The sequence below is a fragment of the Natator depressus genome, chromosome 2 (genome assembly GCF_965152275.1).
Source record: "Natator depressus isolate rNatDep1 chromosome 2, rNatDep2.hap1, whole genome shotgun sequence".
In the NCBI taxonomy this organism is placed as follows: Eukaryota; Metazoa; Chordata; order Testudines; family Cheloniidae; genus Natator; species Natator depressus.
Window position 1 is genome coordinate 15,705,325 of NC_134235.1, and position 26,514 is coordinate 15,731,838.

General features: G+C 43.1%; 1 protein-coding gene across 1 annotated transcript in view; it reads left to right on the top strand.

The window, feature by feature from the left end:
• NDRG1 (N-myc downstream regulated 1) overlaps nt 1–15,507 on the top strand; it is a 67,908-nt gene extending 52,401 nt beyond the window's left edge. Inside the window, exons 9-16 of the mRNA XM_074943818.1 lie at nt 2,508–2,564; nt 3,904–4,007; nt 4,367–4,423; nt 5,969–6,020; nt 6,854–6,901; nt 10,492–10,527; nt 12,219–12,270; nt 13,643–15,507. Coding sequence (XP_074799919.1) covers nt 2,508–2,564; nt 3,904–4,007; nt 4,367–4,423; nt 5,969–6,020; nt 6,854–6,901; nt 10,492–10,527; nt 12,219–12,270; nt 13,643–13,908 — 672 coding nt within the window. The 3' untranslated portion in view covers nt 13,909–15,507. The remainder of the gene's footprint in view (nt 1–2,507; nt 2,565–3,903; nt 4,008–4,366; nt 4,424–5,968; nt 6,021–6,853; nt 6,902–10,491; nt 10,528–12,218; nt 12,271–13,642) is intronic.
• Nucleotides 15,508–26,514: the final 11,007 nt, after the last annotated feature.

Below are 26,514 nucleotides of genomic sequence, written 5' to 3' on the forward strand. Positions count from 1 at the left end.
AGAATGGATGAGAGACATGCTGTCCATAGTGCCCAACGCTCCAGAATGTTGATGTGCCTTCTGGGTTCTGGAGAGATCCAAGTCCCTTGCATCATGTGCTCACCCCCATCTAGCAAATGATGCATCTGTGAAGTGTCTGAGGAATGGAATTCTGGCGCAAATCTGCCCCAGGTCTATCCACCACTGGAAGGTGGAGAGTACTTTGGGGGGAGGGGAGACACACGTGTTGATAGTCTTCAGCTGTGGCTCCAGAGTCTGCAAAGGCGGAAGCAAGAAAGGTTGTGATGTACATGCCGTGTGGTCAGTGAGGAATAGGAAAGTACTGACCAGAACAGAAGGACCGTGGACCATTCTGGTAGAAACCTGGGTTGCAGGTTCAGGGCCAAGGTTGTTTCCTGGTTTTATCTCAACCAACCCATATACTTACGTACTTCCTTCACACCTCCATCAGAGGAGCAGCACCTTCACTCCCTTGATGTTGCAGGACCTTGGCCTTTTTACATGCAGAGGAAGAGACGAATCAGGAAACCTCCTAGACTGTCGCTATAGCTGGAATAATTAAGGGGCAGGCAATCTCCACACAGGATTTCTAAATTGATTTTGGGATGCGTTCTGCTTTGCTAGTGGGATTGCCTCCACCTGTTGGGGTGAGAGCCCATTCCACAAGAGTGCAAGCATCAACTACAGCCGCCCTGCACAATGTGTTGCTTCCAGATATGTAGGGTAGTACATTCCTTAGCTACGCATTACTCCTTGGCACAAGACTCTGTCACAGATGCCTCATTTGGCGTGACTGTCCTCCCGTCCACTGTTCCATCCTCTTCCTCACACCCTCCTCTGAATTAGGTACTGCTTGTTAATCACCCTCTGTGGAATACAATGGGGACCGTCAATCAAAGAAGATGCAGTTACTTACCTGTAACCGGAGGTTCTTTGAGATGTGCAGTTCCACTTCCCACCCTTCTTCCCCTCTGCTGCGGATCTGTTCAGTTTGCTGTGGAGAAGGAACAGGAGGTCCAGTCAGTCTGCTTTGCTCTTTATTACCTCATTTGAAACCAGGAGGTAAAGCAAGGGTGCATGCACAGACCAACAGACTACTACTTTCAAATTCTCCAGCTCAAGATGCGTGTTCATGTGTAAACCCTCAGTGGAATACAGATAGGGATCACACATCTCAAAGAACCTTCAGCTGCAGGTAAGTAACCCCTTCTTTGCCCATAGCTTTGCCTGCCAACCAGAAATCCATAATGTGAGCTAGGGCATTGAAAATTAGGAAAAGTACATGTTTCAAAAATGTTAAGGGCATCGGGGAAAAATGCATTAATTAACTGCAATTGCCAGGAGGGTTATGACACAGGATCATCAAGAATGTGTCACTGTCTTAAGTGACACCTCTGTGCAGGAAAATGCATAATAATCTTCATGCATCTTCTGACCACATTTTAATCTAAAGACTAAGGGATACTAAGGACCTTAAACTTCAAGGTCTAACATTTAAATGAGTGAAGAATAATGCAAGCCTAAAAATGGTATGTACAAGCTAATACTGGACAAGATGCATGGTTTTTGGACATGTTTGTAACATGTTCACATTAAGTGTGTGGGCATACTTGCACCCCAGAAAACAGGTGGGTGGCTCTAAGTCTCTGCATATAGAACTTCCAATGGATAAATGGAGGAAGCTACAAAAACTCTGGTATTTCTAGGCTAAACAACTTCTCTGCCAAGTCCTGAATTGAGCAAATCAAGGCACACCTTGTAATGCCATGACAAAATGTGCTCTGGTTCCAGAGATTGGGGGGGGGGGGGGGTGTAGGATTGAGATATTTACCTCCTTGGTTTAACAGAAGAGGGGCTTTACTGGATTAACAAACATTACTTGACCTGGGAGGGACTGAAAAGCTACTCATAAAGATGGGCTAACTGGCCTGCAAAATAGGTGATCACCTCACCCAATAGCCTTGGCTCACTTAAATTCTTGTGTCCCATTCCCCGTGCTTCTCTCAACACTCATTCAGAATCACTGAGCCTCAGGATGGTATCATTGGATTTTGCTCCTTTCAAAACTTATTTGCATTTGTTCTGGGAACTACTACTGCACATGTCTTGGGTACCAATGTAGGAACACTATCCAGATGCAGGTTGTTTGTCCTAAAGGTAGAATTTTGGCCTAGCTGTTTTGTGAGCTGTTTGTGAACAAAGTTCTAAGAAGGAATGATTACATGAGTATGGGGCATTCTTTCCTCCATCTACTGTGCGTTCACTATGATGCTTATATGCTTAACACTAGGTAAACTGCAAGGATATTCCAAGAGTCCTATCCTGTGGGCACTTTTCCAGTGTGGTTTGTGCTACTTGCACTTGTAGTGCCTTCTGACATGATTACTAGTAACTAGTGTAAATATCTGACCTAATCCTGGGAGAGCAGAGATATACTTCTAGCTGAAAAATCTTCCTTTTGATTATGCTGGTCAATGACTCTTGTTTAACTGTTTCTCACTGTTTAGATTTCAGGATGGGCTCATGCCCTTCCAGATATGGTCATTTCACATCTTTTTGGGAAGGTAAGCTACTTTGAGGCTCCACTAATTTAGCTCTCATATTGTGGGGAAAGCTAATGTCACCTTGATCGATTTTGGTCCAGCACTGATCATAACACATCATTCGTGTTTTAGCCATTCCTTCAGCTGCCTGCTGGCCAGGCTGTCAGTGGCAACAGACACCTGATCAGTATAGCACACTGCAGCCCAGAACCCCTGAGCTCAAGCAATCTGCCAGCCTCAGCCTCCCAGGTAGCTGGGAATACAGATGCGTGCCACCGCGCCCAGTGATGCTAATGTATCATCCTTCAAACATTTGAAAACTTGTACTTTTGTACAATTTTAAAATACCCCAAACTGAAACACAAGCTATAACTTGTGAATAGTTTGTGGCTGAAACACAACATTTTAAATTCAAATGTTTCCAGGTGCAACTTCCCCTATCACTGAAGTTTGATATGCAGTGTATGAAAGGCTGCATATAGCCATAGTGGAGAGATTTAATTGCTTGTTAAATTGGTGAATTAAATATCATTGTCAAGTTCTAAGCAGAACTCACTAATTTCAGTGGCAATTTCTACTCTAAACATTGATAGTACAATACAGCTTATTGTTTTGGCTCCTGGTAAGAGCTCTCCTGCTGTATTTTGGCACCCTAATTCCTAAATCCAGAAAACAAGTTACTGGTATAAACTAAGCTTTTTTTTGTGCCTACCTTAATGTCAGATGCTCTATTTTCTAAGGCTTGTGTAGAGTGAGACTCTTAAAATACTAACTTTCAAAGACTACAGTTTGTAAAGACCTTGAAGCTTTGCTGCTTGCTCTTGTCTTGCAAAATTGAGCTCAGTTTTGTAGATGTTCAAAGCTGACAAATTAGTGAACATCTGTTTTGGTCTGAACATAATTACTAAATTTTTTTACTTGACAAGTTTTTAAAAGTCTGGCTCTTAATCCTGAAGTGTCTTAGCAGTTTTAACTGTATTTCCTTGATACTATATATCTCTCCAATGACTTTTCTTTGCATCCTTTTGGTTTGTTAGAAAGGATGTGTATTTCAGGTTGATCATCAACACTGCACAAGCAAACTGCAAACCATGCACTGTTATGAGATTAAGTGCCTTGAATTAATAAAACTATACATCAACATATTTAAGTCTGGAACTGACTTTCAGACAATTCGCAGTACTTCAACCCTAAAAAAAAGATACTGGTACCAATGCTTTGAGAACACCAATAAGTAACAAGCTTCTTAAAGGGTCTTGCTTGTTTTATTAAGTCTTAATTTATTTGTAATTAAGCAATGCTACAATGCCACTTATCATAGTAGTATCTTAATATTAAATTATCCCATTTTTTAATCTAGGAAGAGATTCATAACAGCCATGATCTGATCCAGACTTATCGCCAACATATTGTCCATGATATGAATCAAACCAATCTTCATCTCTTTGTCAACTCGTACAACAGGTAATATACTTTGTTCTCCAATTAGTCTTTACAGTGAAATTTGTTAAGCATTTACTCAAAGGACAAGCAAATATAACTTATGCAGCAGATACACTCTAACAAAAGATCAAGCAGAATTGTATTGGAAACCATAACTCTGTCAAAGGGTCATCTTAACACTGCCTCGTGTATTGTTTTGTAGTTTTAGTTTAGTCAGCCCCTGAAGTTTAAAAAACAAAATCTAAAAGCTCAGCTGTATCTCTCATTTGATATATACTTTTCTTTAAGTAACTTATGTTTTCGTGTTTGGAAAAGTGTAGAGATTCACGTGAATACCTGAATCCCATGTATCAATAAGCTTTTTCTCTCTCAATCTTCAGTCGAAGAGATCTTGAGATTGAGCGTCCTATTCCTGGAACAAATGTTGTTACTCTACAGTAAGTATTACTGGTTTGTATGAATTGGAAAAACGTTAAATCTGTGCTAGATTTGAGTAACTATCTGCGGCATGGATGCTGTCACAGGGACAGTCATTAGAGCAGTGATACTCAGTCTCAGTTCAGGAGCCAAATTAGCAATCAGCATTACCCAAAAGAACCACAGGAATGTGAACTCCTTGTTTTAGTTACAATATATTCATATTTAAACAGTATATTTTAAATAAAAATGGTTGACCAAATATTTTACCAGTTACAATTGGTGAAGAACATAATAAAAGCATCCTGATTGGTTAATAAGTGTTTTAATATAGTGTGCCACAAGGAGACGCTTGCAAGTTGCTCTTTAATGTATCCGTGTTAAAGGCCTTAAAGCAATGGTATGATTGGTGGGTGTTTTTGCATATACATTCCAGGTTTGTAATTGAAACAAGCTTCAGTACACTTCAGTAATTAATAATAATAAAAAGGCAGCTCAGTATTGCAGATGCATGCTGCTGCTTATGGGTACAAAGGGGTCTCAAAATTTGGATTTTGGGTTTAAAAACTTGCTGCACATCATGACTTCCTTTATGAAGAGTTTGTTGTGCCTCCTAAAGTTGCAGTCTCACAAGTTGGCTGTAAAGTGATCCTCAAACTTGAATCAGTGAAGAGGTCAGATTATAGCATTCTGTTTAAAAACTTTAATTAGCTGTAAGGGAGGAGCAATTGCAAGCATTTAAATCTTTGCATGTGTTGTCACTCATCTCTTCCCTTTCTCTTCTCTTCCCCCCCTCCCCCCCAGCGTGTTTAGTTAATTTGTCACAGGGGAAGCATGTCCCTGATGGGTAGTACTTCAAGTGCGGATTAAATAGTGGAGAAGATGGTGATGCCTGGTGGTGCTTTTACTCTTACCTATGATGGATTTGCAAACCTGAGTTTAAGGGGTTTAAACTGCTTTGCTTAGAAAGTGGATGTAATTGGCTTAATTTGAAGCCTTCCCCCACTTAAAACAATCACCTTGCAATTTGAACATAAGTATGAATAATATATGACCACTAGAAGCATGAGTGCTTTTACAAAGCTTTTGTTTACTGGGGTGGGGAGGGAATTAAAAAGACAAATTTGCTCATTGGCTAGTAGAAAAAATAAGGTTAATGAAAGATAACATTTAAACTTAACATTAAATTTAACATTAAACTTCTGTAATCAAACTCATTCCACTCTTTTTTTAAAAAATATAACCATTTCCCTAATAAATGCTTAAGAAAAAAGTGGTAGGAAAAAGGGAAGATGTACAAGAATTCAGGAGAAAAGTAGAAGAAAATACATGGCTGTTCACTAATATATAGAGGATTCCAGGAATAGTAATAAAACTAGTCAGGTACATCTTTAGGACATCAGATGCAAGAACTTGCTTCTACTCACTTAACCAGGTCAGGATCCTTCCAATCATACTAAAGGAGAATTTTGGGAAAAGCAGGGTGGAGGCAGAGAAGTTGAAATGAGCATAGAAATAACCATGGTCTTGTATCTCTTCCTTCGCCCCCCCCCCCCCCCCCCCAGATGCCCTTCACTGTTGGTGGTTGGTGACAGTTCTCCTGCTGTTGATGCTGTGGTATGTATAGTCAGACTTTCATAATAAAGAACCTTTTCCTTTGTATTTAATCCGTATGCGAACTGGGAAGTTATAGCAGCATTGCAGAAATCACACCCATATAGGAAAGTCTCCTGCTATTGACCCAGCACAGTTAACTCTTCCCTGTCAGACCTTTCAAGACAGAGCAGTGACTGTTCTTAGATGTCTAAGCCTCTGTCTGGATACCATTATGTAATGGCTACTGGTCTAGGGACAGTTGCCATAGCAGTACTTTAGGCATAGAAGGAGCTGGTTGAGAAAAATGTGGTCTAAAAATGTTTCCTTTAGAGGAGAATCTGAATCCAGTATTGTAGCATGTTCTCTGCTGTTAAATGGAGGTTTTTCAGTTGGTTACTCTGGAAGCAGTGATGTTTTGGCCAATATAGCTAGCCTCAGATGGCCGCTTGACTTAAAATATTGTGCCTTAATGGGTATGTCTATTCTTTGGCCATATGGCTGCTTACTATCTGAGATTCTTCCACATGATCCCCAGTCACATGACCCGGTTTGTTGCCACTACAGTGTTTTGAAGCACAAAACTAATTCCTTGCTAATGGACTTGCTTGTATATGTGGGAATAATAGACTATTAGAGCAAAATTTGAATAATATTTTAGAAAAGCTACAGGGGGTAAAATCTAAGATGTGTAATATTTAGGGTATGCCAAACGCTTTTGGAGAACAAGGTATTAATACAATTAACTTAAGGAAAAAGTAGTTGGATGAGAGAAACACAAAGAACTAATAAGTTCAGACTAATGGTCTTGAAGATGAGAATAAATAAGATGCTAACACGGCTATTTTTCCATATAGGTAGAGTGCAACTCTAAGCTGGACCCAACAAAGACCACACTCCTAAAGGTAATAGGAATAAGAACCGTAAATTACATATTTGTTTTACAATGATGCCACCACACTGGTCTTAAGTGAGACCACAAGTTAGAGAGCACAAATGAGCCCAGTGTGGTGCATGCCAGTACATACTAAATTTGTGTAAGATTAGTTTTAAGTTAACTGGAGAAAGTGTTTGTTTGGTTTTTGTTTTGTTTAGTTCTTGAGCACAGAGCAGTCAGCACTAGTGAATGAAATCATTACTGGAGTGGAGGATAGAAAATAGGTCAGTTGCAGAAACAATATTTGGAGAGAATTTGTTTGCATGCTTCAGACTTAGGAGGGAGGGGAAATAGCTGTGGGCTCTCACACTTTCACCTTCAGGGGGGTTTGGTCTTTTTTTTCTTTTAAATTAAAGACCATTTTAGTTATATACAACATATGTATACAGTAATTTAAACTTGCGGACAAAAGTGTCTTAACCTGTAGACTCAGACAATATACAGAACCTCAGGGGTTGAAACCCTGAGCTAACCATTAAGAAGAGGATGATACTGGCTGTATAGTTAGAAACTTATCCTATAATGGATTTTAAAAACTGGTACTTGACAGGATTAGGAGGGGGTCATTTAATGAAGTAAAACTGTATTGTCAGTGCAAAATGCTGCTGCAGAGTGAACTAGTCAGGCTTCTGCTAATAGGATATTTTTGCCTCAAAGGAGTAGTCACGAATGACTTTCTGGATTTCAGTAGCCAGACACTTTGTAGAATCTATTTGATCGCAAGTGATCAACTTTCTCTTAATTGCCTTATGTCAGACCCAGGCTAGATCAGAAGTAAAATGAAAACCATTTAAATCTTTTACGTATGTAAAGAAACAGACTTAAATCAATTTTACTAAGTTTGAGACCCTGACTTTGACCTGTTGAATGGTCATTTTGGAGTGGCATAATCATAGACTTTAAGGTCAGAAGGGACCATTATGATCATCTAGTCTGACCTCCTGCACAACACACGCCACAGAATCTCACCCACCCACTCCTGTAACAAACCCCTAACCCATGTCTGAGCTATTGAAGGCCTCAAATTGTGGTTTAGAGACTTCTGGTTCATACAAACCTCCTGAAACCTCAAAAGAGGGTTTGAGGGAAGAGAATGGGGCCAGATGAGCTAAACCTTAAGTAAATAATATTAACTTTGACTGAGGGAATGACATGCCTGATCAAATGTATTTGATGCTCATAAACCTAAAATTGGATTTAGTTTTGTTCTGGTCCATAGTTGCACCTATGTACATTGTGCAGTTGCTCTGTTCTTTTGTCTGCACGCTTTCTGTGAGCAGACTCATCCACAAACATTCTGGGCTCAAAAATACTGCAAGTAGCATAGTAACTGACTGCATAATATGTTCATCATGATCATATCACAGGCCATTGTCCAGGGTGGCTGGGTTGCCCCACCTAAAGAGTTGTTTTCTGCTTTGTTTCCTGCACAAGTTTCAGGCTATGTCTGCCCTGCCCCACATTTGCATTACACAGTTGTGAATTACTACACTCAAAGTGCTGCATTGTAATTGCTCTATGTGGACGCTGCACATGCAAACTGAAAGGTACCTAGTTTGCATTAACATTACAGCACAGCAATCTTGTGCATGCTGTAACTCTTCCCCCTAAAGTCCAAACTGCAGATTAGCATAGACAAGCCCTCAGTCGTCCTAGACTGTTAACACTGCGAGTTAGGGTTGGGATTCCCCTGTTTGTGTACAAGTGCTCTCGCTACCTCTCATCAGGCTAGCACAAGTATAAATGCTGGTTGCAGCAGAGTTTGTACTTGGTATAGCTCAGTAATGCCTCCACTGCCATTTCCAGAGCTGCCATGATTATGCTGCTATTTATACTTCTACCAGCTTGAAGAGAGGTAGCTAGCACAAGTACGTGTACCCGAGCTGAGGAAGCCCTCCCCTAACATGCAGTATAGACATAGTCTTCAAGGAGATAACTGAATTGGAGACATTCTAATCGCTTTGTTCTGACTGGCAGATGGACAGACTTGTTAACTAGATAGTGCCCCTCTCTAGGAAACATTCAACTTTCCCATTCAACTCTGATTTGATAGAATGTCCTTATCCTAAAGGAATTGGTCTAAATTAAACAGTGCACCTGTTAATCTGGAGTGACCCTTTAATTCAGCAAAACTTATTTGGGAGATTTCAAATAGTTCAGTTAAAACCTCAGGGTTCTGACTCCCACAAAGTGCAGCACCTTCTCTGCTCCTATAGAAGTTGATTAGAGCTGAAGACTCCTTCTAAAAGATGAATATGCAGGCCCAAATACCCCTGGACCTTGACTTAAACCTTTTGCAACTGACATAGTGGGTGTTGAATCCATCTTTGCAAAAAAACTTCAATAAAGATTTCAAAAGTAAACTCATTCATTTTTATTTAGATTCTTCTCTTCCTGCAACAAAACAAGCTGTAATCACTCTGTAGAATAAATATGTAATGTTCTGATTTTTCATTCACTGTCCTACCTGGCTGCCTTTTCTGTTACTCTGGGCTACTTTCCAGCATAGCTCAGAATCAGAAGTGGCTTTTAATGTTTTCCCTTTATTTGACACAGTGGATTTCCAAATCAAGAGTTTTGGGAGAAGAGAGCTTGTTTCTAGTATTTGCTCTTCAGTCATGGAGTGGGTGCATCTGTAGTTTGCAGTACTGTACTTTTTTATTTAATCTTTTATAGAAAGTGTCTGGTCAGGATTTGGAGTTCATGCCATATTCCATACTAGGATATAATTAAGAAGGCAGTTAGTCAGTACTAATGTCAAAGCAATAGATTCTCAATGTTTTGTTGCATTGGTCTAACATTAATAGAGAATTTTAGCCATCTAAATCCTCTCCTGCCCCCTCACCCTGCAAGCATAAATTCTCATCTGTCATTGTTCAGCTGGAGACCTCTGTACATGACCACTCTTTCTGAGATTGAGGTTATGAATTGTTATGTTCCTATAACTAGACCATTAGCAAGATTTGTTTTACTGCTAGCTAATCCCAGATAGGACTGCAGGCTTCCTGTAATTCACAATTTGACTTTCTGTTCGTAGCATTCACTGGAATGTTCCTGTTCCTGTGTTTTTTTTGGGTTTTGGGTTTTTTTTTTTTTTTTTTTTGAAGGGGTGGACAAGCAAGAAAACTTAAGTGCTACAAAAAATGTGTAGACAGTCTGACTGCTTTCCCAGATCTTGCTTCCCTTAACAAATCTACCTCCTGTTGGAGTCCTCCACCATCTCAGCCATTGCTGCTGGCTTTTAATACCCTTACAGGTGAGGGTATTTCCTCCTCCATCAGTGTGCCATCTTCCTGTTCAGAGCCTAGGCATACCATTGAAATCCAGTAAGAGTTGGCCATCTGGATTTCTAATGCATTAAGAAACTGGTGTTCACCTTATAAAAAGCCTTACCTGTTGCCTTCTACTCAAGCTTTCCTATCTGTGTGATGAGAATAAATGTCTGTCTCCAAAGTGCCAGATACACAAACCTTGAATATATTTCTTTGGTACAATCTCTGAACTCAAAGAAACTCCTGTTCTGGCACTGTGCTGACCTACCTTTTTACTTTCTTATAGATGGCAGACTGTGGTGGTCTCCCTCAAGTTTCCCAGGTATGATTTGACTGACTGAAAACTTGCTAATGCTTCTTACAGTAAAAAGAAAAGGAGTACTTATGGCACCTTATGCTCTAATAAATTTGTTAGTCTCTAAGCTTTCGTGAGCTACAGCTCACTTCATCTGATGCATCCAATGAAGTGAGCTGAGGCTCACGAAAGCTTATGCTCTAATAAATTTGTTAGCCTCTAAGGTGTCACAAGTACTCCTTTTCTTTTTACGGATACAGACTAACATGGCTGCTACTCTGAAACTTCTTACACTAGTCTGTTTTGCAGAATGTGACAAATGGGGCCCCATTCTGAAGGGTATTCATTGTTCCCAAGTGTTAAGTGACTATCATTCATGAGTAATAATGGCATTGTCACCTAATCTCTCTTCTTTAAAGACCAGCCAAGCACAAAATTAAGGTTAGGATGGGATATTTCCACTAATTAAGCCTTAACTGTGTAAGGGTTTGTATTTGGAATATAGAGACATTACCTTTTGCTTACTGACTAAACTAATATGGATTACTGCTTCTGGACGATCATTAACTCAAACATTTAGTTATTTGTGCTATTTATAGTCTGGTTCAGAGTGGGAGGCAGGAAATAACTAGTCTGTTCTTATGTGCACTAATCTGGTCTAGCAGAATGCACAAGTGTGTTTGAAACCTGTTTAGACATAAATTCCAAGGCTCCTAATACAACAGACTTTGTACACTACGATTTTAACTATTGTTTAGGGCGATTCACTAAAGAAGCTGACCCTATACACTAACTTGCAGGGTATACATTTTGTTCTAGTTTGAGCCAAATGGAGGCATTCTGAAATGTAGGTATGAAATTACTCTGAAGAAACTGGAATTTGTAAACAGCTACAATTGAAAAGAGATCAAGATTGCGCTAGCGGTGTATAATGTGATTAGTGACAGGGAGGGGTGCAAGAAAGACACTCCATCCTTGGTGGTGTTGTTTTTTTTTTTTTTAAAGTTGTTTAGAATGGAAAAACCTTAAGAAGCTTGAATACCAATGTAGAGCTGCTTCTGCCCCTCCTATTGATTTTATGTAAAGTTAAACCAAAGAGCCATTATTCTCTAGATTTGGGGTGCAAAAGAAAATGTTGCCTGTACTGCAAGATACAATCTTGCATAAGTTCAATTAAAAATATTGTCACCCCAGTTTGTTGAGTCACTGCTTTGCCCAGTAGCAGAGGAGAACATTTGTGTGTGTGTATACACGCAGCAGTTCAAGAGTAGTAGCAGTCTATTAAACTATGCTTGCAGTCTCACTCATTTTATTGAGGAAATGCCACTGCAGAACACACTTAAAACTTCAGCTAGTTGGAATTGGCCTAGAAACTGCTATAAATTGTTCTTTGTGCTTTGAGACAAACTGTTCCTTTGAACCTTCTGCTTCGGTAACTGAATCAGCAAAACTTGGGCCTGATTCAGGCCCAGGTCAGTTGGAGAATTGACTGAACTAACATGCTGTACAGTAATGGTCATGTACAATAGGTATATAACAAGGGTGGTGAGGCAGAGGAGGAGAGAACAAAATCTGACCTAGGGAATTTTCTCAGTTGTGTACTCATTCTTTATGTGTAACACTATTGAGTAGAGCCCAGGGGGAGAATAAGACTACTTATACTAGTGTCTCTCATTTGACAATTACTGTATTCAATGTGTTTCCATTTCCTTTTACAGCCTGCAAAGCTTGCAGAAGCTTTCAAATATTTTGTTCAGGGAATGGGATACAGTAAGTATGTATTAAAAGAATGCCTAGCTATAATTAAGTTCTACAGTGGGGTAATAGAGTAACCTGTTTGTGAAAACCTAGATTACACCACAAAATATCTGCTGTCTGAGGGAAAGGGCATGTGGACCATAGCAGAGTAGCATGAGGACTTAGTCCAATCAGTGATATTGGTGCCCACAGATGATATATGCAGTGATATCTGAGATACTGTAGTTCTCCTATCTTGTCCCTGCTATCTCAGTGTGACTTGACTGTGACCATTGTATGTACTTCACTGGTAATAACTTGCCATGGTGCCAACTGAGAGGTTGTTTGGCTGCATAGCTTGTAAAGATGCCCTTAAAGTGCTCCATTCCAACTAGAAGACAGAGAATGAAATATTCTCATACTACTATATTAAATCTGCAGAGATGAATTGAACTAAGTTGACTCCTGAACTGTGTGTGAGCTATTGCATAGCATTCCTGGGAGAGTTGCAGCATGAGCTATTGAGAATCTCTTTACTGCCTTTGATTCCCCTTTCTCCATTTTTGCTTCATGTATTGAAGAAATGAATCTCTTGCATAATTTGAACCATAATTTCAGAGCCTGATTCAAACGCCACATGCAACTGTGTGTCATCTCTGCACATTTAGCAGGAGTGCACAAACTTACAAATGTCTAACCTGGCTGTATAAAGACCAGGTAGATATGACCCTGGCGGTCGGTCTGCCCAATTAGAAATATGTGTGAATTTTAAAAATGCATGCACAACTTGGTTGCAAAGCAGACATTTGGTTTCTGTGCATATCCCCTGTGTGCACATAATGCATGGATATTTAAACTGAATTTTAATAATGAGGGGAAACTCAACCCCTCCTTATGAATGTTTTGAGTTAGCATCTTCTGTATACAACATTAGCTCTGCTGTGACATGCATAATACATGTAGTATGAGTCTAAAATGACTTCACTTTAGAAATTACCCATTCCCTTCCATTGTAATAACCATCAGACACAGGTGACTTGAAGTGTGTATATTAGAATTGAAGAATCAAGGTCAGTTGTTGGCATAAAATTACTAGTCTGCTTTAAACACTTGTGCGCGAATTGAAGGGCAGTCTTTTTCTTAATGCCTATCTAAGAAGTTAATTAGTCCCTGTTTTTGTTCAATTTGTACCTGATTTCCCACATGTACTGTTCTACTGAAGCCCTGTTTAACTTCATGCATTATGAACAGCGGGACTACTTAAATGTGTACAATTAAGCATGTGCACAAGTGTGTTCGGGATCAGGGCCTTAGTCTGTCAGTTTGGGAATTCAAGACAAGGGCTTGCTTTCAGACACACTGAATTATTCTAAACAAATCCACTAATACAGGACTCTTCTTTCAGTGCCTTCAGCTAGTATGACCAGGCTTATGAGGTCCCGTACAGCATCTGGTTCCAGCGTCACATCTTTGGAGGGACAGAGGAGCAGATCCCACACTGGGGAAGGAACAAGAAGCAGGTCCCATACCGGTGACGGTAACAGGAGCAGATCCCATACTGGTGATGGGTCCAGAAACCGCACCCACCCAGACGCACGCATTGAGCTCACTCCTAACTCTGCAGGCAATACCGAACAACCTAGCCCCAAATCGATGGAAGTTTCCTGTTAAATACCCAAAAAAAAAACCCCACAAAAACCTGGATGTAGTTTGAAACTGTAAAAGTTTTAATGACTGCCCACTGTGTATCGCAACACATAGCTGGTATTAATATCAAGCTTTCCTGTAAGATGAACTCTGTTCACCAGTTTGAAAGGGACCAAAGAAAGCAAACATCTCAATTGCTCTATTTTTATTACTTAATACAGATGGTTGCTGCTATTGTGCCCTCCTCCAACTGATGCCAAAATTTAAGGGCTGCATGCCAAAAGTTCTATGGCTGTGAAAGTTTCAAAATCAAACCAGACTTACCTAACATCCTGTTCAAACAAAGTTTTGAAACTATGATATGCCCACTTATCTCGTTTTTTCTTTGGCTAAATAAAGTGACCCAGTTTCTGGCATGTTTAAAAAACAAAAAAACAAAAAACAAACAAACCTAAGGCTTTGTTGGTGGAGGGGAAGCAGTGCTTTATGGTTGACTTAAAAAAATGGTACAGCCTCATGTTGAAGCTGGAGTTAAACTCAAATTGTATATAGTTTAATTTCAAATAGTAGGAAAAAATTAAACTTGTGCATTTGTAGGCCTTCTAATTAGTATTTGAACTGTTTTTTTTCTAAGTACAATAATATGCTACTAAAATAGGCAAGGTTTTTTTGTAAATGGGGTTTTTTGAGATTTAGTTCCTATTGCCCCCACCCTCCTGGATCCTAAAACCTGCTTAACAAGACCCAGTTTAACTTTTAAAAGCAGGTTAATATTTTCTCTTTGGCGGGACCTTGAACCAAAGAGCTCACAACTTGGTGGGAAAGCTTGGTGGCATAGTTGACACTTACAGCAGCTGTACTTGACCATGATGACTGCTCAGTGGAAGCAGTTTTTACTTTCACATTGTATGGCTTTTAATCTTTGGAGTTTGAGGTTTTTTGTGTATTCAGCACAATTGTAAAACTCAGAATTCTGTAAACCAAGCCAGATACAGCTGTTAATTGTTGAGGAAAGATGAAAAACTGAGATGGTTTGTAATTACTGTGCACTCAACTGTCACTAATTACTAGCTCCTAAAACCTCTGACTTTGAATTTGCTGGTGCTGAGAAGTGTATTCCACAGCAGTGGGAGGGGCAACTTTGTAATTGATAAACATAATATTTAGTGACTGTAAATTTAGCAATGCATGATTCTGCATCTTGGTGTAACCTACTGATATCTCCAGGTTATCTTCTTTTGGAAGTAAGTGGGTATGGCACCTTTCTACCACCCACAGGTGTTCATAGTGTTCAGTTTTTCTTCTATACATACTGGGACAGTCTTTCATTTGCTTTGATACATATTTGCTACATTACAATTCTTATGTAGCTATGAAAAGTGAGATACTGAGTAGTTAAATAGCAAGTGGTATACCTAAATATTTTGGGTAGTTCTTGTTCAGAAGAACACAATTTAGGTTACTCCACATTGACTTAACTTACACTCTTGTGCAGAGTTTCCATGGTGGTTGGTAGAAAGAACAAACATTAAAGAGAATAAAGCTATTGTGTAAAGTCTATCAAAAGTTTTCTTAATGAACTATTTGTATTTATTTCAAAACAAATAAATTTGTAACTTTGCAGTGTCTTGTCTTAATCCTGTATCCTGAGCACAGATCTTTTGAGATGATTGCACTTATCCTTTCCACATGCCTTAACTCTCAGGCTTAGCTTACCCTGCCTGCTGTCTAGCCCCTCATAGCTGACATACTGCTTCACATTTTCATGAGCATAGTATCTACTTTCTAAAGCCATCCAGTAAGTGTTTTTAGTATCCCTGCACAGTAGGGTGACTTTACATCCTGTTTCAGCTGGGACAGTCGCTTTTTGGCAAAATGGGGGATGCAACCACTAGTGGGGTGTAGAGAAACATTCAGGGGAAGGAGCAACAATCCCAGGTCTACATGGGAGGGCTGGCTTAGCCTAGGTCAACCCCAGGTGGGTGGCTGGTAGGGGGGCTTGGGCTGGCTCCACACACTAGGGGGGGGCCTCAGGCCAGCCCACAGTGGTGTCCATTTTGAAAAATATAGTCCCCTTATTGCAGTATGCTACTTTATACTGGGGTGGGAAGGTTAAGGCATCCTACCCTCTTCTGAACCATCCTGGAGGAAGAACAGATGAAAGTCCTAGAGGTAGAGTGAGCAGCAAAGTTCTTACCAGCTATTCTGACAGGATCTGGAAAAGTGATAACATGAAGTGCAGGGATGCAGCATCAGAGATCACTCTCTTCTTGCATTCTGTTCCTTCCCCTTCATTTTTCTAATGCTCCTAGAATTCATTCTGGCTCTCCTTCAGGCTGCCCAGCCCTATTATACATTAGTGAACTAGCAGGCCTGATTCTGGATATAGTACAAGAGCAACAGACTAGTTATCAGTGGTTCAGTCATGCTGAAAGGGTATAACAAGTTGGGTCCTTCAAGGATTGGTTCTGGGTCCACTTCTGTTCGATATCTTCATGATTTAGATAATGGCACAGAGTACACTAGCTGGGAGAGATTGCAAGTGCTTTGGAGGATAGGATTAAAATTCAAAATGATCTGGAGAAATTGTCTGAAGTAAATAGGATGAAATTCAATAAGGAAAAATCCAAAGTACTCCATTAGGAAGGAACAATCAGTTCCATATGTACAAAATGGGAAATGACTGCCTAGGAAGCAGTACTGCAGAAAGGGATCTGGAGGTCATAGTGGATCACAAGCTAGATATGAGTCAACAGTGTAACGCTGTTGCAAAAAAAGCAAACATCATTCTGGGATGTATTAGGAGTATTGTAAGCAAGATTCTTTTGCTCTACTCTGGTTCCCAGCCAATGGGACCTGTGGGGGTGGCACTTGGGGCAGGCACAGCATGCGGAGCCCCTTAGCTGCCCCTATATGTAGGAGCCTGAGGGGGGATATGCTGCTGCTTCCAGGAGCCGTGTGGAGCCACAGTACATGTGGAGCAGGGGTGAGCCCCCAAGCCTGCTCCCCAACTGGAGCACCAGAGTGGGGCAAGCCTGAGACTGTTCCCCAGCTTATGCTTGAGGGCCGGATGTGACCCCTGGGCTGTAGTTTGCCCACCCCTTGTCTAGATAATACTTAGTCCTGCCTTGAGTGCAGGAGACTGGACTAGATGACCTCTGGAGGACCCTTCCCGTTCTATGATCCTCTTTTTGCCCTTGTCCATTGTTGCTGTAAGCTGTTCAGTGCAGGGATTGTTTTCCCATGTGTAGGCATAATGGGGACTTTAAATGATCCCACATCCTATGTAATACTTTGCATTTCAGGTCCTGTGACCAAGTGCTCCACAGAAGTTGAATTCCACAACACCCCTGGGGGAGGGAGATGATGTTGCCACTCTATAAATAGGGAAAATACTTGGCCAAGGTCACATGGGAGTAAAGCTGGGAGTGGAATACAGGAGCCTGGACTTGCACTCCCTTGGTGGAGATCTGGAGAAGATCCCTTAGTCTCTCTTCCCCCCCCCACCCTCCTTTGCAGGCACAGGACAATGGTCTTGAGTGCTGAACTACACTTTCCTCAGTCCCATTAATAGACCTGTCCAGAACATATCTCAAATACAGCTTCCTCCTAACTAAAACCTAGGTCTGTTCTTAAGCTAATCAGAATTGTGTATTTTTCTAGGCCACAGGATGTTAGACATTGAGCGTCTAGTTTTGTTCTGCAGTGTAGTGGCATAAGTCACATGAAGCCTGAATTGGAGTCGTTCTCCCTGGGACAGCCATGACCTTCACCTTCCACTGAGAAGCAGTCCCTGCGAGCTCTAGTTAGCAGTGGAGTTCAAAAAGGATACGTAGAGCGAGTGTTTGACAGAGGAGAGCCGAGGAAACATTGATCAAGTTCAGTGTGTGCAGGTTCTGTAGAGAGAACTGAAGTAGGTTAACAGACGAAGGGCACAGGTGTGTGTGTTGGATAAAGAGAGCTTAGTCAGTACATGTTGGATAAATCAACTGCCCTTACATGGGGAGTGATTTAAGGATCAGGATTTTCAGCTTTGCTCGGACTTTATTTTGGTCCCATTTTTTTTTTCTCCCTCTGGTCTAAGTATAAATGATTTAAAAATCATTAATGTACCTGAGCCCGGTAACAACATTTCAGGCAGCAGTGATTAGACAGTATGGACCCTAAGAGCTGGACTTGTTTTTTAATAACCAAAGTATGAATGTGTGCCCAACCATCCTATGAAACAAGGGTACAAGTGTGCCCTTCTCTCATCTCTTCCAGGAATGGGTAAACACTCCTACCAGGGAGTGTAGTCTGCCTGTTAAATAAAAATTAACTGCTTGACTTTAAGACGAGCAGGAAGCTATCCAATCCCTCTTGCAATAAAGAGACCTGCTGCTCAGGGCCTCTATGATGAATGGCAACTTTGCAACAAAAGCACTCATTTGGTAAGGAACAATGCTGAACTATATAAAGCGCTAGGCTTGATGCTGCTGAAGAACTGTAGCTTTTAGGGTGAGTTAGCACATGGATCTCGTAGGGTGACTTACAGATATTTAATCACAACCTGAATCAAATGCACTTTTTCTTCCCACAGTTCTTAGGTAATTCCTCATGATCCTGCTCCCAAGTCTCTGCTGCTGTACTTGGGATCCTTCTTTCACATCCCTACTTTACAAATTGTGTCGCTCGGGTGAATTTTTGTTCAATATGTACAGAACTAAAGAATCATCCAAACTCAAGATTTTTGAAAATATTGATTTTGGGTGCCCAGATAAACATGCCTTAAAGAGGCCCGCCTGAAGCATCCAAAATTCCCAATCATTTTTCCAAATCTTGGCCAGCGGACTTTTCCTGTTGAGCTACAGCAGAATTTACCTAGCTAGCATCTTGTAGTGATATCAGTCCTACTACATTACTAAGGCTTTTAGTGTGTGTCTCAGGCATTAATGCCAGGGTTGGTAGATGCCAGTTTTCAATAGGCACATTAGCCAATACTATATATTTAAATAGATTTTCTTCTAACTTCATGGCAGGATGCAACTACATGTATACAAAAATTGTAGGTGTTCCCCAGTGCTTCAGAAAAGCTTAAGTTACTAGGAGAATGTGCCTTTCATCTGATTAACAAATTGTGGGACTGGCCTGTCAAAGTTTACTTGTGTTTTCAGATGTTTAGTAGAGCTGGTTTAAGAAGTAACAGTCTCCTGCACAAAGAGGACAAACTAGTACTTACGTGACTTATTCTGTGAACTTTCCTTCAAGTCTCTTGTGGTGTAAATCAGTGTGCTGGGGTGAGATGGATCTGACTTTCTGTCTGAAAAATGACCAATTTCCTCTGTGATCAACTGCAAAAGGTTTCAGGGCCCTAAGAGTGAAGATGTGTGGTGGCTCTGTGAAAGGGTGGGTATGTAGTCAGCTAAGACTAAAGTGATACAAAGGGTAGGATATAACAATTCCCCAGTGCTGGTCTTCAAGTGACTTGTCTTTACTCTGCTGAAGGTCATGGCGTGGCTTTTGAATGCATTTTAAAATGTTTTAGGGCCCCTACCTGGAGCTCAGAAGATGTGTGCTCTGTGTTGCTTGCCTCATGGGAGGCAGAGGTTAGACTGGCTACTCCAGTACAGGGGTTTCCTATTAATTCACTTAGTGCTCCACTCTTCCTGGCCAGTCTCCAACAGCCCATTCTGGAATAGAAGCAGTTGTAAGGAAGGAATAAACTGGGATGTGTATCGCGAACCACAGGGGAGGATCTTGCCTGAAGAGAAGCAGTAAAAACTTTGACACACAATTTCCCCCCCACCCCTTTCCCAGCAATCCTTCCGTGCCTGCTACCTGACAGAACTGCGAATGTGGCCCTGCAGGCTCACTGACAGCGCTGTCATTATGCTAGTTCCCAGATACTATACTGAGGGGGCCCATGAGAGATATCACTGGTTGCCATCTGGGGTAGCTGAGACATCACACTTTCTCTCCACACTCAGGAAAGGAGAGGCATTATCTCTGAAATCTGGGGGTGAATGTTGCTCCCCCCCAAGGGTCACCCCCCTGGAGAGTTCTGAATAGATTTTTGGCCCAGATTTCCCCCTCTGTCCTTTTAAATGCAGAACAGTAACAGGAGGGCATGAGTTGCTACCTGGCTCCTGTTGACACAGCAGTGTGTGTGTGCTGCAGGGAGCTCGTGTACATGTTGCCGCAGGCCAAACAGCTGGAGAGCTCCAGTTCCAGATAAATAACCTAGATGTGATTTTTATTAGTGTCACATGTTGCTGTGAGTGATGGGCCAGGCGGGAGAAGCAGTTTTCAGTAAAGCTGCTTATTTTTCTCCCTGCTGTTTGGAATCCTCTTCGTGTCTGTCCGGTGCTTCTCGGGCAACAAGCAGCTGTTGCAGCATTTGACATGGTTTTAGTATGTTCTGCTTTCAGCTGTGCTGTCCCGTAAAGCTGTGACTCTGGCATGTATGGGTTATAACTGGCCACTGCACTGCCACGTCTCGTGTGCACTCTGCCTTCCTGGCATCATCGTCTAGTACGTGTTACTGACAGTCTCTCTGCAGACCGGGCCCCTGCATATGTGAGCAGTTGTTGCTGTCACAATAGGCAAGGTTTTAACATGTGGATATGGTATTTCCACTCAGCCATATGCAGGTTTTATGTTTGGTAACTAGTGACCCCTATGTCTGATATTTAAACAACTCAGAGCGTGTGCAACCCCCCCCCCACACACACACACACACCTGCTGACTAGTAATAGCCTCAAAGGGCTTGTGCTTGCCTAATCTGCTGAACACCCTAAGTCAGTTTTCTGCAAGTGGGCACAGGGGCAGTCTGTCCTGCCCAGAGCCAATTGGACTAAAGAGGAGACTTGCTGAGTCTTTTGGAGTATGGTCAAGGAAGCTTCCCGCCCTGCTGCAGCTTTCCAGAGTTAGGTGTGTCTGGTGATGGAGCTCTTATCTCAGATTAAACCCAGCCCAGCCAGGGCCTAAGGTGTTGGGGCTGTTGCGAGCTGGGAAGCTAAGATGCCAGCGGGGCAGGGCAATCCCAGGCCTCAGCCCAGTGCTGCCAACGTCTGTGATTTTTTGCTGACTGGGCTACTTTTAAAACACCTTAGCCAGTTAATCTTGAAGTGGCGACGGGTAACTTTTTGGCTACCACTTTCTTGTGGTGAAATTTGGGCAATTTTACCGAGCTCCCTGCTGCTCCCCGGTTCCTGACTCTTTGCTGCCACCTGGTGGCCCTATAAATGAGCAGCCATGAAGGTGCTTACACAGATAGACCAAATCCACCTTCCTTGCCCAGCAGAAGCCATGTGGCACATACACTGTTGATAAGAGAGTCCCTTTGGCCGTGGTAAAGTGAAGAAGATGAAGAGCACAGTGTCCTTTCCATGTAGCGGGAGCTGGTGGATACAACTCCCCTGTCATTTCACAGTGTGGGAGCCAGTGGGGAGAGCAAGACGCCTAAGGGGATGGAGGGGGTGGGGGGAGGGGTTCAAGGGAATGTGTGGGGCAAGAGGAAGCCAGAGGGAAGTGGCTGGGACAGGCTGGGGAGTTGAGGGATAATACGAGGATAGGGATCTGTGGGGACAAGGGAAAGGTGCACCAGAGAGGGAGACTATGAGAGGCACCTGACGGAGGGAGGGAGGAAAAATCTGGAGGCGATCAGTATAGGGGAGCAGCTGTGGGACAGGAGACTGTGGAGCAACATAAGGGGAAATGGGACTGGGCAAGAGACAGGGAGGGAGGAAGTGACTGGAAGATTAGGGAAGGAGGCTACAGAGTGATAAGGAAGGCACCAGCTCCCCTCCTCCCAGAGATTAGAAGCAGGGGAAATTCCTCTGAATCTGTAGCTGGGCAGCCTGCAATTTTGGGCCCGCATTTCAGGTTGACTCTTGAATCAGAAAGGATCAGCTACAAATGGGAGGTGGGCTGCTCTGCACCGAAGGCTCAAAGGGCAGAAAGCAGGCATTATACAGACTGCTTTAACAGCCACAAGGTTCTGTGTCTATCTCGGCACTTCAGGTGGGAATCTGACTGGTAAAATTTGAATGCTTGGTCCTGACAATACTGGCCTGGACGAAAGCTCATCTTGCTCATCCAAAGAGCCCCTCCCGAGGCTGTTCTTCATCCGCACTAATTATACTATCGATGTGGCTGCTCTCCTCTTTTGTTTTAACTAGTTCTGGGCTCTGCAAATAGAGAGTTTTACCAGGCCATGTTGTTTTAGGCAGTATTTTTGTGTTTTGTTGTGGTTGTGTTCATTGAATTTGCTCATTCTGAGGATGGTGAGCGATATGGATTGTGAGCTTTTCTGGTAAATGCTTGTCTCATGTGCAGGGCTTAAATTCTTGTAATTTCCTGGAGCGCCTCCCTGCCCCACCCCCAACATGCTATTAAAAACTCCTGGGGGGGTTGAAAATATTTACTGGAGCTCCACTTGGGTCAGCTCCTGCTCCGTCAGTGGGCCCTGCCCTAATAAAAACAATTCATTGTGATATCATTGGAAGCGTGAGGATCAGGATCCCACTGTGCTAGACACGTGGGGTTTTTAGCACATTTGTGACAGGCATAGTTTGGGGAAACAAAATCTAAACAAAATTCTTTTTTTGCGAGGCAAGCTGAAGAAATGAGACAGCTCAGTTCTGTGACTTTGAGAGACAAGAATAAAGCCTTGATCCTGAAAAGCTATCGGCTTGTGGGACTTGATTCCCAATAGGGTGACCAGATGTCCCGATTTTATAGGGACAGTCCCAATTTTGGGGTCTTTTTCTTATATAGGCTCCTATTACTCCCCACCCCTTGTCCCGATTTTTCACATTTGCTGTCTGGTCACCCTGATTCCCAAAGACACTTAGGCGTGGTGATGCTGAGCTTTCCCACGCCTAACTTTTAGGTGCTTAGAAAAATCCCTGGGATTCACAAAGCCCGAGTTCAGCACCTCGGCTCCCTGTACAACAAACGGGGAGAGACAGGCACCTCAGAAGGGGAGTCACAAAAGCCAGCACCCTTGGAGGCTCCCCACCTAAGGTAGCTGCCAAGCCAAGGGGTGTACGCCAAGCTCTGCCCCTTTCTTAGATAGGTTCCCAAGTCTGGGCTGGAGGGAGGCACCTCCCGCTGCTTGGGATTCTCAGCTGCAAGCCCTCTCTTGGTGTGAAGGGCCTATTCCATTTTAGCAAGGGTGGGGGAACAGGAGGCAGTAGTGGCAGCTCTCCCCCTCCCTCTTAACTTTAGCCCAGTGGTTAGGGTACTCACCTGGGAGGTAGGAGGTCCCTGGTTCAAGTCCCATCCCTCACCTGGGAAGGAGAAGGATTTCAGCTGGGATATGCTACTTCTCAGGCAGGAGCTCAAAGCACTGGGCTACGGGCCAGTCTGCTGTGGTGGGCTCAGTCTCTCCTGTTGAAGCTGTTCCACTGGATAAGCAATGAAAGAATCGTTGTGATGGAGAGAGAGGCCCCTGTGCCAATGAGTTTTTGCGCTGCACATGCTCTGAGGCAGAAATACAGGCACCCAGAGAGATTTTACTGCAAAAAAAATGTCAGGGGTGCTCAGTGATTTTAGGCACTTGTGGGCTCAGAGGGGGTTTTGAATCCCGGTGGGTCCTGACTCTGGGATTTAGGCACCTAAAGGGGCAGTGAGGCACGCAAGTCCTTTTGCGAATCTTCACTTGAGCAGCCTCATTTGGTTCAGTGGAACCTTATCACATGCATAAAATGTGACAAGTGTGTCCCCCTTCCCAGAGATGGGGTCTCAGCATGCAAAGTAGAGATGACCCAGACGCAGGTGGCTTCCGTAATCTGGTTCAGATGTGGCCAGTGGGGAAAAAAAAAAAAGGCCCATGGCTGTCAAACGGAGACCACACGCTTTGGGGGATGCCACGTGTCTGGGAGGGAGAAGCAGCAGACAGCTGTTTCTCATCTTGTCTGAGGAGCTGACAGACAAATTTGCTGAGAACCTAGTAGCGACAAGAACAGTAGTGAAAGTAGCTGAGAGACAGCCAGGGCTATGCGTTCACTGTCTGGGGAATCAATTCGCTGGAGCAAGCTCCAGGATCGGTTGTTGCAAGGCAGTTCTGCCCACCCCAAATGTGAAAAAACCATGGGATATTTAATACATTTAGGTCTCTTATTGTATTGTCTTATTTGCAGTGCCACCTAGGAGGCCCAGGCATCGAGCAGGTGCCCATTGTGCTGGGCACAGTAGCACAGTGCTGCTTGGTTGCTTTCTGGAGCAGAGCCCTTAGGGCGTGTTTTCACGCTTTTCCTTGCAACTACCAGATGTTTGGGCTTTGACTATGACAACAATCCACTGAAGCCAAAGCTGCCTTGGTTGAACGAATGAATTAACAGAGTCTGCAAACAAAACCTGGGGGGAGAAACTGAGGCTGCTTCTTCGCATGAACATCCAGATGTTTTCCACCGTTGGGGTGCCTGCACCTCCACCCCCATGTATTTGAGATCAGACTCTCTTGATCAGTAAAGCTGGGTGGAAGTTTTCCAGATGAATAATTTATTTGAGGGGAAAACGCAGCTTTGGTCAACCTGAAACTATTTGCAAATTTGACATGAGTAGTTTTGGCTGTTCACAAACTGGGCAGCGAGAGAACTGAGGAGTGATTGGGCAGTGCAGGGCCAACCACCCCTCAGGTCCCTCTCAGTGGCTGTGATTCAGAATGCCCCAGCATGCACCTCTCAAGGCCCTTTCTTTTGAACGTTAGTGTAAATACGTGGGTCCCATCAGTGAGCACTAATGTGTTAGTGCAGCTTGTCCACTGGCAATTCTTTCATCGTGGAGTGATTTTGTCTGATTATTGGCCAGAAGATTTTCGCTGGTACCATGGTCAAGCCTCAGGCCTCAGCCTTTCCCTCTGATGGTGACCACACTAGTTCCTGTTTCTGCCTTGGGGAAGGTTATATCCCTGAAAAGCTCCGTTTGTAAGTTTTTTATTAAAAGTGCCCAAAGGGCAAGAGAGGTGGGCCTTAAACTGTCCCAGTTAGCTCACTCTGTGCGGCCTTCCTCTCATCCAAGCATGATGCACCCCTCTCCCCGCTCCCTCCAGACCATCTCAGTCTACATCCATAATTGCATCAGTGAGCTCCAGATCAGCATTGAGTCCCATCTTCTAAGCCGGCCATGATGGGGACTCAGGTAGGCACATCACTCCTCTGGGGAGAGTGGGACAAAGATCCATTGGAAATTCCCCAGCAAAAAGAGATTCAAAGTCACTTCCCACTCCAAGGGGACTTCAAGGAGCGGGATGGGGACTGCTGGAGCCCCAAGGGTGCACAGTACATCCTTGGCTCCATCTCTGGCACCATGACTTGCTGCCTTGGATACCAAGCCCATAGTGCCATTCTCTTCCCTGGTACCACTCACTTCAGTGCCAGTCCCTTCACACCAAATCCCCAGGCTCCCATGCACCTTGACAGGGTTTGTTTCAGCATTGTTCACTTCAGCACCACCCATCCTGGTGCAGTCTATTCTTGCATGGAGATATGTGGCACCATCGGTGAACTGAGGACCTTCGTGGTACCAGGAGATCTATATGTGATGGCGGAGCTGGCATTTCTATTAATCTCCATGATGAGGAATACTCCAACCACGGTGGTGACTGACACTGCAACTGGGGTACGTACCACCATGTGGTACCATTTGTACCAGCTAGGACTCATGCTGTGGTGCAATCAAGGCCCTGAATTAGGGCAGCCCCTCCTTTCGAGAAGGTGCATTCCTCCTGCGTGTCTGATACCCAACAGCATGATATATTCTGCAAGGCCCCGTCCCTCTTGAGTCTTATGGCTTGGAAAGTGGGGTGAGCGTGTCTATGCCTTAAGGAATATTAATAAAAAATATTGCCTCACCCATCAAGTCCGTCTGATATCCTGGGACTGACACGGCTACAACATGCCTCAGTCATAGAAGTTACAGATAGAGGCATCTGTCCTCATACTGTCCTCCTTGGCCTCCAAGCGCTTTTCCATAGAACAGTCGCTCCCCTACAGTTCCGCTTTGTTTGGGTAACCTAGCTCGCGGTGGGGTGGGGATGGTTAGTAAAAGCTGGTTTTGAGGAGAAAGGTGACCAAACTTCGCACAATAATGAGCTTTGTCTGTAGTTAAGCGCCGTCTCTAACGTAGGAGAAGTGTAAATCTAAATATACTAATAGCTTCTTTTAATTCTTTTTTCTGTCTGTTGTGAATAAATCTTGTGTGGGGATTGCAAGTCGTTCCTCCCTAGTAAGGAAAAACCCTGCACCCTCCAAGGGGAGGGGTCGAAAGGCATTATGGAGTCCAAACTACCCACTCAGGCTTGGGCAAACGGTAGGGACTGGGTTGTCCTGGCCCAGTGACATGTATTGTACAAGGAAGGAGACACGTAGATACAAATCAAAGGGTAGTTGGGGCATGAGGGGCCTTTTGCTAGAGGAAAGGATCCCATCACGTTTTAAGTTTCCTGAATGATTAATTTTTTGTGTCTTTCATTTTGGGTCTTTGACACACATGACACCTCATATTTGGGCCCTGCAGGTTGAGAGGTACAGAAGAGAAGGAAGGAACAGGACAGATGTATATGTTTGTGCGTACGCGCACACACACACTTTCTAAATGCTTCTAAATAAGGAGGCAGTTGTGTATTAATTCACTGTTTTTGCAGT